This window comes from Phodopus roborovskii, unplaced genomic scaffold (genome assembly GCF_943737965.1).
Source record: "Phodopus roborovskii unplaced genomic scaffold, PHOROB, whole genome shotgun sequence".
Lineage (NCBI taxonomy): Eukaryota > Metazoa > Chordata > Mammalia > Rodentia > Cricetidae > Phodopus > Phodopus roborovskii.
This window is the reverse complement of record NW_026126511.1, coordinates 48183115-48202309: the sequence shown is the minus strand read 5'-3', so window position 1 is coordinate 48202309 and position 19195 is coordinate 48183115. Positions and strand designations below refer to the sequence as shown.

The window sequence follows — 19195 nt, the reverse complement described above, 5'->3', positions numbered from 1 at the left end:
TACTTGTACCTTGTGTTTCATACATTTGCTGTGTCCCCTTAAAACTTCTAGCCAAATAATTTCTTTTGGTTGTGTTGGTGGAAAGTGCTCTATTGATTTATTGATTGACTCCTTTATCCCAACTTCTTCTGGGCCTCTGTAAAGTGTTTCTGCAACTGCTCAGTGCAGCTGAGGTCATGTATATTTCATCTGTCATCTTAATTCATGTAAGAGGTAATAAATGACTAACTGATGAACTCCAGAATTGAATTTTAGAATCATTTAACTGCCTTTTCAGGGACTTGACAGAGTAAATGCTGACATTTCCTTTCTGTGCATTGTTTTCATATTAGTCAATTTTAGATCAAATGTAAGTATTGTATGTATGTATGTATGTATCTCCCAAGTCCATGTGTTACGTCATCTAAATTATCTTGACCCTACAGTCAGCATTGTTGACACTAAACTAAGATTTTTAAGAACCTAGTTTCTCCATTTGCTTCTTCTTAAGACAGGACAGTTTATTAAAAAAAGTGACTTTTCGAATTAAATATGTTCACAGTAGCAAAAAAAAAAAAATGATAACCACATAGCAGAGATGAGATGGAAAAGCTTCTGAAACAAATTTAAGAGCTTGAAAGAATAGCGTACTGAGTAAACCACCTAATTCATCTCAGTCCTTCCTGACGACAGCACCAAGTACAGCGATTATTCACAGAGATAACCCCATGAACCATCCAGAAAAATTATAATCAACCATTGATCTTTTTCTGAGATAAAGGATATAACAAAGGGCCATAGGGACAAGGTCACAGATAATTTCAGATTACATTTTATACAAAATTGATGGGATTCACTTATAACTACATGTAGTACTTTCAAATATAGGTATTATCCAAGACTGGGGGAAGATGGTATTTACATAGCTGGTATTTAAAGAGCTGGATACTGTTGTCTTTTTTTCCCCCATAAAGAACAAAATATGGGACCAGGGATACTGATATCACAAAACTTAACTTCTTACCCTCAAAAAGCATGAAGTCTTTCAGTAGAGAAAACAGGGCATAGCTGAAGACTGCCTGTACTTGAGATGAACAAGCATCTACGTTCTATGATAATCACTACTTTTAGCTACTGTGAAGGTTTCTAAAGAGGATAAGCCTGCTCTGTAGGCCCAAGAATTTCCTTGACTACCAAAACCAGAATTTGTCAGACAGTACCAGCTTCATGTTGTCCTTCCTGCTCATTCTCCTTAGGCAACTTCTCTGTCACCAGCACTGGTGAGGAGGGAAATCCACATCTGTCCTCAAGAGTTCAGAGGGAAATGATACTGCTGGGGTGGCTGGCAGTTCATAGAGTCCTTCATGAAGTATCTCCTGGGACTAGGGAGATGGCTTACTGAATAAAGCACTTGCTGTGCAAGCATGAGAACTGGAGTTCACATACCCAACAACCACATCAAAGCCAGGCAGGCGTGGCCACCTGCTTTTAATCTGGGGAAGCAGAGCCGGGACCTCCCTGGGGCAAGCCTGGCCAGCTAGACTAGCCAAATCAGTGAGCACTTGCCAGGAAGTGAAGTAGAAAGGGATCAAAGACGGCATCATCCTGGCCTCCACACACATGAGTGGCACACTACAGAAATGCATGTTTTAAAAAAGTGCCTCTTGTCATTCAAGCCAGAAACTTAGGAACACATTTGCTTAAATAAGTATATCCATCCTTTCCTGCCCATCCCCTTGCCCTGCTTGTCTTTGTAGCTCTTGCTATAACATTACTTCATATATGCATATTTATTATCTTCTCCACTGAAGACGTTTTATAAGGACGGGAATTTTGTTTTCCACCGCATTCCCAGCACTTAGACCAATTCTTGGCCTGTAATAGCAGCTCAGTAAATATTTAGCTTTATGAGTAAATCACTCTCCTCCTTGGAGCTTATCCTGCTTTACCTTCTCAGATTCTTTTCATTATTTAAGTGTCGTTAAATTACTGTATCTTCACTAAATTTAGTGCAAACTTGAAGGGCAGGGATTGGGACTGTCTGTGTCTGTGTAATACTAGGGATCAAACTCAGGGCCTTGTACATGCTAGTCAAGCATTCCTTACTGAGACCAGAGGGACTTCAAACTCATAATCCTCCTGACTCAATCTCCCAATGCTAGGATTGCAGGTGAGCATCACACCTGCCTGATTTCCCATCCTCAGTCCTTATCTGTATACCTGTTCATATTTCTCTGTTTCACCAACTCAGCTTTCATTATAAAGTACTTTATAACAGAAACAAAGGAGAATGTATGATTCGGTATCCTGTGTTGATCGCACACTGTATTTAGTTGTCTGGTTTTGAGTTTCCTTCATTCTGGAAGAGTTTGATTTCTGAATCTATCTGTTTTAATGACCTTGACATTCTTAGGCATACATATATACAGGTCAATTATTTTATAGTCTCTTTGTAAGATTTATTTATTATATATTTAGTATTCTGCCTGCATGTGTACCTACACACCGGAAGAGAATATCAGATCTCATTATGGATGGTTGTGAGCCACCATGTGGGTGCTGGGAATTGAACTCAGGACCTCTGGAAGAGCAGCCAGTGCTCTTAACCTCTGTGCCATCTTGCCAGGCCTTATATAGTCTTTTAATGTGTGTGTATTTGATGTTACCCATATTAGGTTGGAATTAATGTCATCTTATCAGAAGGTATAGGTTCCATTCTCTCCAGAATCATCCTATAGAAGTACATGCACACAGCACGTGTGTGGAGGTCAAGAGACACTTTTCAGGACTTGGTTCTCTCATCTACCGTGGAATCTGTGGGGTTGAACTCGGGTTTCAGGTTTGCTTGGCAAGTACCCTTACTGCAAAGCCTTTTTGTTGGCCCATTACATTTTTTTTTTGTTGTTGTTATTGTTTCATTTGTTTGTTTTCGTTTTGTTTTGATTCAGCCTTTCTTAATGTACACGAAATTAGTCTCACCTAGAAACCATTCACCTGGATAGAGCATCACTTCATAACTCTTAGGGAAAGTAGCTTCATTTTCCATAATCGGAAACTCAAACAACAGGTGCCAAGTGCCCAGCTTCTTGAATTGTAGGTTAGAACCCTACATAATTGACTGTGAAGACTGCAGTAGATTTGATGACAATAAAAGGTTTCTGAATGTACAATAACCAAAAAATAATTCAAAGTCAAAATGGAATCAAGAGTTTCTATCTGCACTCACCTGGGTTGCATAAGTGACCTGCACTGCAGTCAGTGTTCTGAGTACACAGCATCATGTTCTGCCATGCCTGTACGCTCTACCCGAATCATCTCCACTCCAGACTGCTGCATGTCATGAACTACAATGCTTTTTTTACTGTACATACATGATTTTCCATTCTTATAAAAACATAAAGTTTTAATTACAAAAACAAAAACAGTGTTTTCCTGCCATTCCTGTGTTCGAGTATGAGATCAGTGCATTAGTAAAGTTAGTAAATCTGAACGTATCTTTGAGTTGTATTGTGCTAGAATTCTTGATTTTTAAGTTGCTTATTCCTGAACCAGTAGGATGGCTCAGAGGGTAAAGGTACTTGCTACCAAAGCTGATCCCGAGGCCCTACTTGGGGAAAGAGAGGAACCCACTTCTGAAAGTTATTCTTTGAACACACAAATGCCATGATCTATATACAACTCCTGTCACACACACAAAATAAACACAATGTAAAATTTTACATTGCTGGCTTGAATTTCATAAATTATTAAACGAATTATGGTTTGGAGTAAGAATAGAATGCCCAACAATTTCTGAAATAGCCCTACTTCTGTCTTTTTTTAATCATATATTCATGTGTATTCATGTGTTAGAGTATTCTTAACATTGATGATTACAGTATCAAAATGTTTATCAACTCTGAAAAAATATTGAAGATGTCTGGTTCCTGCAGAATCAAATATTCAGTCAAGATTTATTGATGTGCGTAAGATCAAATAAGCATATCCATCTCATTAGTATGTACATGTACTCTGATCGTTAGCAGATGGTAAGGTGATATGTATGCCAAAGGATTGTTTCTTTATGATTATTAGTAAATGTTTGGTTTCTGTGCTTAATTTTTAAGATTTAATTATTTACTTTTGTTGTCATTTCCGGAGTCCCACAGCATTTAGGCAAAATGCTCAGTCATCCCAGGGTGTTAGTCACATTCGCATTGTGGCACATAATCCATGTGTATGCATGGTGTGGCTATGTAAGCTCTCATACGAATGCACTAAGTGACCTTTAAAAGCAGACGTGCCTAACCAAATTCATCTCTCGACACATTTCTTCCATACAGGCCTGTGCACATCCCCCTCTCCCTACTCTTTACTAATGAAACTCTTAAAGTGATTTTGGTGTGTACCTTGGGTTCTGTTGGTCTGTTCTCATGCACAGTAAATAATAGCTTTGGGGGGGAGGCGGGGTTGAGGCAGGGTTTCTCAGTATTGCTTTGGAACCTGTCCTGGAACTAGCTCTGGCCTCGAACTCACAGAGATCTGCCTGTCTCTGCCTCCTGGGCGCTGGGACTAAAGGCATGTGCCACCAACGCCCGGCCAATAATAGTTTTTGATGTTTGTGTGTGTATGGGTTTTTTTTTTTTTTTAATGTACTGTGTGTGTGCAGGTACCCTCAGAGACCACAAGACATCGGATAGCCTGAAAATGTAGTTACAGGTAGTTTTGAGACACCCAGTGTGGGTTCTGGGAACCAAACCTAGGTCCTGCAAGAGCAGTACTTACTTCTAGCTATCTCTCCAGCCCCTGTGTATTTAATCTACCTGTATACATAGATCACATAAAAATTTCTTGGACCAAAGGAGATGACGGGTAGAGTTCAAGGTGACCTGGTGTAATCTACTTGTTGGTACTGAATTTACAGCCCAGCACCTAGCCAATGTCTGTGAAGCCACCCATTCTGCCTGCCCTACAATGGCTGTTGATCACAAGCAAGATAAAGCCAAGGTAGTTAGTGATTGGAAGCTCTAAAACGCTCGCAGTATTTCATTTGTACTCTTCCCTTTCTATTCTTCTAAATTCTTTTAACTTCTCCAATTCTGTGCTAAACTGTTCTTTTGCTGTATAATCAATCCCCCATTTGGTTTGGTTTTGGTGGTGCTAGAGATTAAACCAGGAGTCATGCACATGACAGACAAGCATTCTATCACCCAGCTGTGTTCCCACTGCACAGCCTAGGCTGACCTGATAACCCAGCTGTCTTATTCTGTTCAGACAGGGTTTAACTGTGTAGTCTAGGCCATCCTTAAACTTGAGATCTTCTTGCTTCAGCCTCACAGTTGTTGGGATTATAGGCAAGGACCACGATAGCAGGCTAGATGGATTCTTAGGCTTAATACAACATGGTTAGTTCTCATCTCCATTAACTTGGGTAAGAACCACTGCCATTAACCGTTAACTGTGTTTAATTGTGTGGTGAATGCAAAGTCATCATGAATTCACTGAAGATTATAATGTACTTAGAATAATTCAATTTTTGTTTTGCAGTCCTAGGCTGTCTAATCTTCCTGGCTGGTCTCTAAAAGATGGCAATGCTTTTTTGGACAAGGTAATATCTAAAATAAAAACTGAAGCCTGTACACAGTTGAAAGCTGTCCTGTCCTGCTGGAGCCATGCTGATGACTCAGGGCTCATTGTGTTTTTTCATGTGTGTTTTCTTCCAAACCCTAAGATTCATGTTATTCTTGCTAATTGCTATGTCTAAGTACCTTTAGTGACTCTCTGTGTTTGTCTTCAGGTCACATTTATGTCTGTGACAATCTTAAATACTTTGCAAATTTATCACCAGAGAAAGAAAACTGTCTACAGTTATAATTAGGATCTCAAAGGTGATGCTTATTAGAGTTTGGTCATCTTATTAAATGAGATCCCAGTACTTAAAAAAATTAAGACTGACATAGTCACTTAGTCAGTGGTAAAAGATTAAAACATGCAGATTGTCTTCACGCCGTTCCGTGGTCCTCTAAATCATTCATCCTTGCCTGAGCTTCAAAATTAAAAAGCTGAATGAGTTTAAAGATCTTTCGCATGATTCATCTGAGTAAGACAGTTACCGCTTATAATGGACGCTGCTGACGAAGCGTGGGCTTTCTTCAGAATTAATTCCTGTAGCTGCACCCCGTACTCAAGTGAAACCCAGATGCATAATTTGAAACTAGATTTCCCTCATAGCTGACTATAAAATTATGTGACATTCAGGAACCTTCGTACCTGATTTCAACCTGGGTCTCCTGCCAGCTATAAATCATTATCCCCAGGAAGGCTCAAAAGCATTGCATTACCACTGCATTGTGAGTGAAATGACTATCACATGTATGTGGGAGTGTTTCATTAAAAGGGAGTGGTGAGTGAAAGACAACAGCATTGTACTTGTTTGGAATGCACTGAGTCTGCTGCAGGCCTGGTGGCTGAGAATGCAGTCTATCCTAGGACATGCACCGGTGCATAGCACTGTGAAGGGGGAGACCGGTGCCCCATAGGTCACACAAAGGTTTGAAACTGCCCGTGGTATGGATCATCTTGTTGTTGTTGTTTTATTTGTTTTTCTTTTTTGAAATTTAACTTCTTTATTGATTCTTTGGGAGTTTCACATCAATTCTACTCACTCTGGGTCCCCCCATGTCCTCCCCTCACCCGTCTAGCACCACACACACAAGAAAATCTTTTTAAAAAATCAAAACAAAACAAACAGAAAAACCCTCTTGACTTCTCCTTTCTTACTTCTCCAACTCCTCCATTTTTGCCTCATCTTGAAGGAGCTTGGAATTCCCTCATTAAACATAATTAATTGCCCATTTGTTTTTAGCTAGCAGGTCTATTGTAATTAAGAATTATTCCTATTTTTTTTTTCTTCTTTTTTTGGTTCATCCCATCAATAATGCTCACAGGAGCAGCATTCAAGCATTTAAGACCCCAATAAAGACTTTAAAATTCCTAAGGATAGTAATATAGTTGACACCCTCATTTCAGATAAAGACTCAGAGTAATTCAGATTGTGACAAATTTAGGTATGTGTGTGAATATGTGGAAATATGTGTTGGGTGACATGTGAACACATGGTAGAACTATAGTTAATGCATTTCCCTTCTGAAGAGAGTGGAGGTCACTGTCAGGTCCTTTGTGGTGTGACTGTAAAGTCATAGACCTGTACTTGAGGACCCAGAAACTCCACCTGTTTAAAGTGCCAGTGGCTTTCTGGGGCATCTGCAGCCAACCTGCCCGTGGCCCACCCTGGTGTCTAGCCTTTCCACTCCAGTGTGCTCTGACATCATGTCAGCCACTCTTATCTGTGGGCTTTGTCTGGGGTTTTTTCTGATGCTGCCTGCGGACATGGGAACTGGCAGGGTGAGGGAGGCTCTACACCACCTGCTTCTCAGTGGACTCGGGACTGTTTGGTTTGCCTGTGAGCTGCCCCACGGAAGTAAATGCAGCAGCTCTAGAGGAGTGTGGCTCCATGGCATGACCGTCTCCAGACACCATGCCTTCTGATTACCACCACCACTCCTACTCACACATTACAGGGAAAACCCACCAGAACAACAGTACCCTGTCTGAGCTACCCTCACAGACTTTGGGAGAACCCAAACTCGGTGCGCATATAGATATAGGCAGTAGCATGTGAGGTGGGAAGTTACATGATCCCATTTTGAAGACATAGGTATGTTTGGTTTGTAATCCTAGGTAAGCCCATGTTCTGTGAGGCAGACAGCACAGGCACTGTGGTGGTGACAGCACTTCTATCCCTGCCCCCACTCTTGCCCCCCCCCAGGCCCCTTCCCTTCTCTCGATAGGTGGAGGAAAAGGCTCCTAAGTAATAAGTCTGGGACTGGTCTCCTAACCTGAAAGCAGAATCACCAGAGGTCCTTGTCATAAATACAGGGTCCGTGGCTACCTCTCCAGTTTCTGGTCCCTCGGATATTAGACAGGGCCCAGGGGGCTTTGACTTGGTAGCTAGTTCTTAGAAGATACTGCATTGCGAATTATAGCAGCAGCATGTGTTGTTCTAACTTCTTAAAGAGGCATCAGGGAATGTGTACTCAAACTCTGAGTCTGCCACCAAGCAGTGTTTTTACCCCCAGTCAGGCATCTAGCCAACCTGAGCCCAAATAGGAAACAGTTTGTCTAAAAATAACTCCCACCCTCCAAGTTAGGTGTGGAGGTTGAATTTCCTTGGTTCTGTATCTATTAAGTATCTCTTCTTATTTTTCCTCCCCATCTCTTTTAGGAGCTAAAAGAATGCTCGGGTCATGTATTTGTGGATTCTGTGCCTGAATTCTGCTTACCAGAGGTAAGATGAAAGCAATTTTTATCGGAAGCAAAGCATCCTGGAATCAGCACTGTAAAGTCAAGGCATAGTTAGTGTCATGACCCTGAGCCCTCTTTCAATAGTTACCGCATTTGTCACTTTGGGAGGCAGAGGCAGATGGATCTCTGTGAGTTGGAGGCCTGCCTGGTCTACAGAGAATTGGTGGGGCAGTTCCCATCTGTGTGAAGATTCCATGTCCCAGGTATTGCACTTATTTTCAGCATGCCCCAACTGACTGTTGCAGCCTTGACTCTGTGGCCAAGGATGTGGAGAGTGTGGGTTAGTACTCTGAGGACTTTGTGACTTGTTCCAGAGTATGGGACTTCTAAAAAAGACACTTTTCACAATCCACCTTTGGTTGTGCTTTTCATACATGGAGGGTTTTAAACCCATAGATCATTTTCCAAGCAAGACTATATGACTTAAATGGCAATAATCATTGTTTTAAGGTAGAGTCATATTGCTGTTAAGACTTGGAGAAAACATGAGTGTGGTAGGTACAGGAGAAGCAGCGACTCCAGTCCAGTGAGCCTGACAGACCAATCATGGACCCATGAACCTACTTTAGCTATCTGTTTCCCTCCCATGTACACTGTGTTATGTATGATGCTTATACTATAGTAAGCAACCACTGCATTGTGACTGTGTGACCCTGTTTGCAGTGTATGGAACCAAATACTTGTACACAACACTTTTAAAGTAAAATATGTAAGTAGATATGTATCAGCGCATAAATGTGATTCCAATATTAAATTAATTGGGGGAAATGTTTATGCAATTACGTGTCTTAGATACCTAAATTAAGAATAATCTCTTCTTTTTGACTGTCCTCAGTATATTTTTCTATGATTCTTGGCTCTTGATTGTTATGTTTTAAAGAGAATGGCCATGCCCTTACGTGTGAGGAGAGGCGTCTGCTTTTGAGATGCACTGTTGCTTCGGCTATCACTCTTACGATTTTCTTCTGTTCGTCCCTCTGCTGTCTGTTTTAATTTCCTTTTTTGAGATAGCAAAGAGCAGAACCACCTCCTCCATGAGGATATTGTCTTGCTAGTACAGGACAGAGTGTGGTGTTAAGGCTAACAGATGTGGGATATTGCCATAGGTTTGTTGTTGCCATATGCTGTGTGACAGTACTCCTGGGGAGACGGGAACGAACATCTGCTCGCCCCAGATATGGAAGCAGTAATAAACCAAAGTGGGACTTGGCAAATCAGTGGGTTTTATTGGTATTACTTGAAAGAATATGGGTGACAGAAGTGGCTTCAGTAAAGTTACTTTACTGAAATCCCACCCCAGCCAGTGATAGAAACCTGGAGTGTACTGCACAACTTGCAGGCAGCTGGGCAAGTCCAGGAGTGTCTCTTCCAGAAAGCTCAGTTGGTCTAAGCCTCTGCCGATCTGAGTGTGTATTCAGCCATCCTTCCTGCTTATATATGCTTGAGGAAGGAGGGGCCTGGTGAATCAGGTCAGTTTCGGGGACTTCCTGAAGCCTTTGGGTTCTATACTTCCTGAATTTTAATGAGCTCCTCTGCAGGATGGGATGTCTCACCTCCCTTAAAAACACTCTGCCTCTCATGTTGTCTTAAAGAAAACTGCTACACAGCACCATAGATGCCATTACCCTAGCAATGGGGCACTTGTGTCCTTCACACACACCTGCTGGTGCTGCTGGCAGCTTCATTAAATTATTTCTGTTAACTCACTCAACATGAAAACGTCTACATCCCAGACGGCACACCACTTCCTATTGTTTGCTTACATCATCACTGTCTTTGTTACTTCTCTGAGCAGGACACAACAGCTCCACGAGCCATTCTCCTGCCTCACACACCCAGTGACTCAGCTATGCTCACCCTAGATGTACCACACGTTTGGGGGTTCACTCCTCTGTGACAGAGTTGCCAGCTAGGAGCTTCGATAGCTCGCTTTTCCTACACTCTGTGCTTGAGTCCACCTTGGCCTCCACTAGGTGGGCAGGCAGAGGAGTTGCTGGAAAAGCTCACAGGGTGCGACCATGCAGGGTCTCAAGAGGGATACATAAAAAGCCCCCTTGGAGTTCTAAGACATGACCACCATTCTCTTGTTTCCTCCTTTATGAATACTGTCGTCAAACATTGAAAAGTCAAAAACTTAAACAACAATAATGGAAAAATTTTAGTTGTCTCTCTACTTGACTATCCGCTAAACTTGTAAGATCAGTGTGATAACTGGCGAGCCAGCCACATTCTCACAGCTAGCTATCCTACCCTGCTGTCTGCTGTCAAAATTAGGATACACCCACAGTGAGAGAGGCAGTGCTATGGGAAAGGCCTCATTATTCTGAAGAACCGAAACGACTGCTCTCCGTTCTGACAGCATCATTTGTCAGTTCCATCCCGCTGATCTATGTGCCCTGGCACAGCCACATATCGCCTTTCCTTTCTCTTCAGACCGAGCTAATAGACCTGTCTACAGTCGATGTGATTCTCATCTCTAACTATCACTGCATGATGGCGCTGCCCTACATCACCGAGCACACAGGATTCACAGGCACAGTGTATGCCACAGAACCCACCATGCAGATCGGCAGGTGAGAGGAATGTGGCTGCCTCTCTCCTTCAGTGGCCACTGCTCAGTGCAAAGTCAGATGGGTTTGAATTTCTTTCCCAGGAACAGGGAAGAGTAACGGCTCTAGACACAAGAATGCTCACTGGAGATCCCTAGAGACTGGTGTCCAAGGCAGTCCCAGTCTGTCTTAGCATAGCTGAGAGAAGGGTAGGCAACCTCTCTGTGGAGGATGCTACATAGGACAGAGGCCTAGGAAGATGGCACAAAGATCCCGAGCAAAGAGCCTCAGAGCAAAGGAACTTTGCATGTTAAAGAGAAGAAAAAGAAGAAACTCTATTACTTTGCTTTGAAAATATCCCCCTTTTCATGATTTACTGAGGGCTATAAATAGAGACAGCTGGTAGAAAGCAAGGACAGAAGAGTAATTAAGCAGTTAAGTTGTCCTTCCCTGGTGACACAATGAAATATAGCACTCTATGGGTTTAAGACTAAGCAATCTTGTGCCTAGAGAGATAGATCAGCAGTTAGAAGACTTGCTGCTCTTGCAGAGGGCCCAGGCTCAGTTCCCATCACCCACATCAGTCAGCTCTTAACCACCTGTAACTCCAGTTCCAGGGGATCTTGCTCCTGGCTCCACAGGCAACTTCAGACATGCACCATACACAGGCATGTGTGAGCGTGCACGCTCACATGCGAGAGCGCGCGCATGCGCACGCGCGTGCACACACACACACACACACACACACAAATACATTTAAAAAGTAATGTATTTTAGAGTATTCATTTCATTTTAGTGGTCAAGTGTTTTGCCTGCATGCATCTCAGCACCACTCCTGTGCTTGGTTCCTGTAGAGAGCATCGAATCCCCTAGAACTGGGTTCCAGATAGTTGTGAACCATCATGTGGGTGCTAGGAACCAAACTCAGGTCCTCTACAAAAGCAAGAAGTGCTCTAAACCACAAAAATAAATAAGTCTTAAAAAACAAAACTTACAGCCGGGCTATGGTGTGGGCACACACCTTTAATCCCAGCACTCAGGAGGCTGAGGCAGGTGGATCTCTGTGTTCAAGACCTGCCTGGTCTACAGAGTGAGTTTCAGGACAGCCAGGGCTACAGAGAAACCCTGTCTCAAAAAACAAACAAAAACAAATTATAATCTTCAGTCAACCAAGAAGGTCGTGTTTTCTTCTCACCCAACCAGGCCTTCACAGTGTATATGTCTGCTGCAAGTCACCATAGAATCAGTTACTGGGGAAAAAGAAAAGAAGGAAAAAAAAAAAACAAAAAATTGTAAAGAAAATTACAACAGGGGAACTAAAAACCTATAATGTATTGCTTTGAAATAACCAAAGTTAAAACTTAAAGGAACCAGCTTACAGGATGGACCTGTTTGTTAGGTTGTATTCTAGTGACAAGAAATGTAACAGAATCTTCAGTGTGGAAACATCACTGCACTGTGTACACAAACAGTGAGGGATCCTGGGGACCAGAAGGGGTTGTTAAAGGAAAACAAGACAGCAGTGTAGTGAGAGGAAGAGCTGTAGTCTGAGAAAGATGGTGCTATAGGATGGGCCCCATGAAGCATCCCAGAGCACTAATGTGCCTGGGCCTCAGATCTTCTGGTACCCAGTGCTAGCACTACCCAAGAAGGGGTTAGGAAAAAATATGGATGTGATATCACTTGTTTGGGTTTCTGTCGCCGATAAATTTGTGTGTTGCTGTTTTCTATGCATTGATACAGAGAGGATATTAGCCAGTGTGGATTAACTGTATCAAGAGCATGAATTATATTCAGATGTTGAAATGTATTTCTGGGTGGTTGGGAAAGTAGGTATATGGTTTTAGGGGTAGAGGCATCTCATTCTTTTGCCTAGGCTAGCCTAGAACTCATAGTAGTTCTCCTGCCTCAGCATCCCAGTGTGTGAACTGCCATGCCCAGCTCTATTTCTAGCTTTGTTATTATGTCTAGCTTTCAGGAGTGATTTCTGTATCTGTGCAGCCCTGGGCCCACTTGAGTGTGGCACTCCTTGGATTCCCTTGCCGATGTTCAAGTGTGCCACCCCAGGATGGCAGAGGTCTGTACCACTGCTGATCTTTAGGCAGATTTTGAACTAGCTTTTGAGGTTTCCCTCTAAGTGGAACATTTCTGATCCCCAAAGCAAGTGTCAGTTGCTTGCATTCAGTTTAAAATGTCTGTCCTGTGAAACAGGCTAGTGGGAGGTGGGCAGATCAGCTTCTCCTGGCTACAGTGTTAGCAGCAAATTGTTCTCCAATGTTCTTCATGCTTTGGTTACACTCAGGCTTCTCATGGAAGAGCTGGTGAATTTCATCGAAAGAGTGCCAAAGGCCCAGTCTGCCTCCTTGTGGAAGAATAAGGACATACAACGGTGAGAACAGCCCTCTCCTTGTTGGCTAAAGAGCTTCTTGAGCCTCTTTACGTCTCATTTTATGCTTCACCACAGACCTTGTTAGGGTAAAAGGGTTTTATTTAATTCGCCCAATCAGGCCCCATTCTGGGTGTGGGAGCTTTGGCAGTACATGGCTTTGCCATGGAGGTTCTGGGTCTCATGATTCAGGTCGCTTAGTTCTTGCCAGGACTGTCTTAGGAAAGCATCACCATGGTGCTGTTGTGTTGACACTTAAACGTATAAAGTTAGGGGTTGCAAGATGACTCCATGGGTAAAGGGGCTTGCCACTAATTCTGAAGATAGGACTTTGATCCCCAAAACCCTCATGGTAGAAGGAGAGAACCAAACCGCACAGGCTACACATGTATCTGGTTACATACATGCCCATGCATATACATCGTACACGCATGCATACACGCAATACATAAATTTTTTAGAGTAAGAAAATATTGTTTGCTGCTTAAGCAGGCTGAGGTAGACATTTCTTAGAAGATGTCAGACAACTGGAAGAAAAGACTTTATATAACAAAGTCTGGAGGCTAGGGTGACAGCTCAGTGGATAAAGTATTTCCCCAATATTCCTGAGGATTATAGTTGCGATCCCCATGTAAGAGTGAGCAGGTCATCCTAGCACTTAGGAAGCAGAGATGGGCTTCCTGGAGCAAGCTGGCTAGACTGGTAGAATTGGTAAGCTCTGGGTTCGGCAAGAGGCCCTCCCTCAGTAAATAAAGGGAGGGCCATTAAGGAAGACACATGGCATTAGCTTTGGGTATTAGCACATATGCATACCAGAATGTCTACACACATTTGAACACATACATGTACACACACCAGATGCACACACACACTCATAGCAGTTGTGAAGAGGAGCCCAGGTTTCATGTCATGGGATGGTGGAAATTCAGTGTTGAGTGTGTGTGGAGAGGTGAAGGGGGAGGTGGGCGTAATGAGGTTATTCAGGCTCTTACCTGTGAGGTTGAGACTCCGTCATTGAGGATGTGCAGGTCAGGAGCAGAGGTTTGAAAGGGGAATGACATGACCACATTTGTTTGGAAGAAAGGAACTCTAGAAGCAGCATGAAAGTGAGACGGCAAACAGAGATGGCACAGGGAGACCAGCCAAGGGACCATTTCAGAAACGGCTGACAGGGGTGGTGGTAGTGAGCATGAAGGAGACTGCAGCTTCAGAGAAGCTTCTGAGCTGGGATTTAAAGGAATTGCTAAATATAATGGGAGCTACAAAATGGCAAACAGGAAGGTGAGTGGAAGCCCAGGGATAAAAGATGTTTCCCAAAACACGTGCAGATGCTGACATGTGCCTGTATTCCCAGTACTCTAGAGTCAGAGGCAGGAAGATTGTGATGCCAGCCAGGGCTGCATAAGCAAGTTGTAAGTCAGTCAGGCCTGCATGCTAGAAACCTAGTGCAAGAAAAGACAAAGGAAAACTCACATGTAAACTGGAAATGGGGCCCCTGGGTGTAGAAAATTGGGAGATCTTTGACCATCCTGAGAATTTAGCTAGAGTGACATGCAAGGACCAAGAAACTAGATTGTCAGAGGTAAGGTAAAGGAGAGAAGTACCATGGAGAGAGCAAGTGGATGGCCTGATTCCACACCCAAGCTCTCTGGCCTCCACTAGCAGCAATGCAGAAGACACCAGTGTAGTGGGTATGTGCTCATCGGGCCTGACAACCCAAGGACATGGGCAGGCCGAATACCCACTACAAGTCAGCCTTGGCTTGGACTCTGTCTAAGCTAGCAACTGCTGCCTTCACTCCCTGACCCCACCTTCTGATCTTAGCTTGGAGAGTTCAAACTAGTCTGGACTTGCTGAGAATTCCTGATCCTGCCCCCTTTTCAGTTGCCTTGCCCTGATCAACAATAATGGTAGTCACCTTAGCTTCAGAATGCCTTGGATTTTGCCAGTCTTTTCAGAAGGGTGTGTACATGTAGCTGGGTTACCCTATTTTTGTGTTACAGAGTTTGGGTGCAAGTCTCCTCTGTGTGTTCCTTGTGTGTGCCTGCTTATTTAGCCTGTGGGTCGCTTTGTCTGCCAGACATTGTTCTAAATGTGTTACCAAGAAATGAGCTAACAGTTTGATGAGGTGAAAAGTGGCATTATTACCAGTTTACAGGAGAGAAGTGCCACAGAGAGGGTTAGTAATTCCCCCCCCCCAAGTCATCCAGCTAGTGAGTGGTATGTTCTGATTTCTAGACTACAGAACCCACACCCACTCCTCTGCTGAAACTCTCTGAGGGCGTGTCCCCCTATGTGGATGAAAGGAAGTGAGTGTTCTGCACCCTTTCTCCTGTCTTGTGTAAATCTTCTGAATAGTTCATTGGTTGGTAGGACAGTGTGCGGGTGTCTTCATATCATCTGGATGGGCCAGTAGCCAGGCTGTCTTGTCCCTGTTTAAATGGTCTCCTTGATCTGGCCACTCACACACAGTGACACATGGTTCCTTCCCCTCCTTACGTTTCCTTTAAAGTCTCAGCTCCCTTTTCTCTCAGCCCTTACTGTGCCATGTGAGCACACTGGACCACATGGGACCCCAGGTCCCCATAACCTCCCTCCCTAAAGATCTTGGGGCTGTGCTTTCTTTCCCTGTAGTAGACAGCATATGCCTTGGCCTCCCTTACTTATTTCCTCTTAAGTTTATGTCCTTATGTACTCAGCTGCAAACAGTTTTGGCAGGTCAGAAGTAGTGTTCAGAGGCCAGTATCCCGGACTTCTCGAGCCCTTGGCCAAGTCTTAGGAAGTTCAGAGTCTTAATTTGCCTCCTCTGTGATCTTGAGCATAGTCCTTTTCCCCTCTTGCCAGCCATTCTTGGTAAAATGTAACAGAATAATTCCCTCCTAGAGTAATGTGAATATGCATTAGGGAGACTGAGTGAAGCTTGAAAGGAGAGCGGCTGAGGGCGGGGGCCTGGAGGTCGTTCCACAGATGCTCGACAAAAATGTTAGTTGAAACAGAACTGCCAGTCTCTCAGCTCACCATCTGTGGTAAAAAGTAGAAACGGAAAAGGCCCCTTGGAAGAGGAGTAGAGACATAGTATACTGCTAAAGAAGACTGGTGTGCATTCTGGCCCTGATTGGGTCTTGTATTTTGGCTTTGGAACTCATGATGGACCATAGTTATTGATGGCAAAGGGGAGAGTCTCATTATTGGAAAGAATATGCTGAAGTGATTAGCAAACACCCCAGCTTTATCCTTATTCTATCATGGATAAACTCAGCATAAATATTAGAACTGGCTTTAAAATGGGAGCACTCTTTGAGGCAGGTGATAGCTCATTAAGGAAAGCACCTTAACTACAAACATGAGTTCCCACCTCAGCACCTTCCTTAAAAGCCAGGCGGTGGCTGAGCATCTGTGACCTGGTACCTGGCTGGGGTGGGGTAGATAGGGACAGGCAGACTCCAGGTGCTGGCTAGCCTGTAAGTCTAGCCTAAATAGTAAGCTCCATGTTCAAAAATAAAGTAGAAAATAATAGAGGACATCTGATATCAATCTGTGGCTCTACCCTCCCACTCATGGGTGAGCACATCTGTGTATGTGTCTGTGGGAGGTGCTGTTATAGCCCAGAAAAAAAAAAAAATACCTTTTAAAAAAAGAAGTAGAATTTTTTTAAAGGCTCTTTATTCTTTAATTGGCATCAGACAGCTGATCTGTAGAGTTTCACCTTGGGCTAGATGCTAGAAGTGCTTCATTTGGTGAGCTGAAGGATTAGGTGCTGAAGGATGTCTGCTACCTTTAGGCTCTTCTGATACCTAGTGTTGTAAGGGACTGAGGCATGCTGGACTGAGAACTGGGTTTTTATGGTCTAGTTTATTGAATGTTTCCTTGGGTGACACAATCCATGACTTCTCTAAAACAGAGGCATGAGATATGGCCTGGGCTGGTTGTCACAATCCTGTATCAAACCAGCTGGGGCACACCTAATGTGTCATGGCTGTTTAGGAATGTGAGCTGCCAAATCTATCCTTTTTTCTTTTATTTTTCTTTTTTCTTTATTTTTTAAGAAGCTCAATTCTGGCTCCTTTATGAGTGATTTTTTTTTAATCTTTTTTAAATGTTGGCTTACACATTAAAATAAAATCCTGTGTTAGTCAAGTAAATCACTGGGTGTCAGATTCGAAACTTGAGCCCCCTAATTTTACTTCAAACTACACAGGGATTCTCAAAATAGATCTTGGTCAAGTGCCTGGAATTAATGCATCTAAGTAGCTTGAGTTAGTAATAAGGCCATCAAGTAAAGAAAACAATAAATTAAAATTCTCAAGCTTGTTGATCAAAAAAAAAAACTGACAAATTCCCTTAAATCATTTGGAGTTGGTTTGAATTAATATTTGATTTATTATTAGGATGTATCTTGGAAAATCTTATTATTCTTGCTTTTTGACAGTTGTGTGACTTCTTGCCTCAGTTGACATGTCCCTGAGATTTATGTAGAAGACGTTAGCCATTTTTCTTCCTAATTTTGACACTTTAGTTTACTCTTTCTGAAAAAAAAGAAAAAGGTGGAGTTTTAAAGGGAAGAAAAAGCCACACAATAGAATTTTCTTACATTAACCTTAAAGTTTAGATTTTTAATGAGCAACTTGAAAGCAAAATATTCTACCTAAGAAACTACTCCAGTGGCTGGTATTTTTAGTATAAATGTTTTATAAGATTAGAATCATAATTAAGAATAAATCATTATAAGGCATTGTTAGGTGTGATTCAAGCACCTGGGAGGTGGGGACCAGAGGCAGGAGAAAAGTTCAAGGATAATCTGAGATACTAGTGAGATTCTGCATTTTAAAAAAAATGATAAAAATCATAAGCTATTGTCATAATCTCTCATAAGCATTAAGGAATTAAGATCATAAGAGGAAGGTTTACCATGCAAGAGGCTGTAAAATGTATATTATAGGTGTTATTCTTTTGCTCTGACATTCCTTGGCTATTTGCTGAGGAATTTATCAGTCCTAACTATATAATAGGAAATTTTGAAAAGTATGGGCTTAGAGATCACACAGACTAGGGTTTGCATTTCAGCTCTGTTCCTTGGTAGCTGAATCAATTTCTTCTAAGCTGTTTCCTCATTTATAAAATTGAGATGGATATTAACCACTTTGCAGGGTATCGAGTGGATCAAATGAGTACTGGGTGAAGTTCTTAAAATAGTCCTTACCCACTTTAGCAAAACATTCGGTGTTTCAGTTTGCATGAGAATTATTGCTCATGTGTTTGAACATTTGGGCCCCAGTTGCTGGTGCTGTTTTGGGTGCTGTTTGGCTACACCTTTAGGAAGTGTAGCCTTGCTGGGGGAAGTACATAATTGCAATGTAGCTCTTTGGAGGGTGCAGTCTTGCTGCACACCTCTGGAGGCAGGCTTTGAGGGTTTCTAGCCTCTTCCTACTTCCTACTTGGTCTCTCTGCTTCCTGCTTCTGCTACCATGCATCCCCCGCCATTACAAACTCTAACCTCTAACCCTCTGGAACCAACCATAGCCAAAATAAATGTTTTCTTCCTTATGTCGCTTTTGGTGGAGGTGTTTTATCACAGTGATAAAAAGGTGACTGGTCAACTTAGGGCAACCAAGAGCATACCTGTCTTCCAGGCCTAATCCTTCTTAGATACCACTTTTCTTGTTGAAAGCAGGTGAACAAAGGAAACTGTTTCTAAGCCTACACTTGCCTCTGCTTTAACATTGCTAGCCATGCTTTTTGAGGCTTGGTGATTTCATCTGTAAAATACATTGAATTATCTCTTAAGAACACATGTGTTACAGTTTTAAAGGATATCCATGGGAAGGGCCCTTTAAGATTGGTCTTTACAAAATGGCTGTACTTTGATAGAGTCACAGACTGTTGAGTCTTGTGAGCCCAGAAACTTTGTTCATTTTATGTCAGTAAGTTAGCCATTTAG

The 19195-nt window shown here is 42.6% G+C and overlaps 1 protein-coding gene across 1 annotated transcript in view; it reads left to right on the top strand.

Annotated features, from left to right (window-relative positions):
* Ints9 (integrator complex subunit 9) overlaps positions 1–19195 on the top strand; it is an 84830-nt gene that overhangs the window by 30037 nt on the left and 35598 nt on the right. The window contains 4 exon segments of the mRNA XM_051195510.1: positions 5506–5566; positions 8243–8305; positions 10756–10895; positions 13174–13260. Coding sequence (XP_051051467.1) covers positions 5506–5566; positions 8243–8305; positions 10756–10895; positions 13174–13260 — 351 coding nt within the window.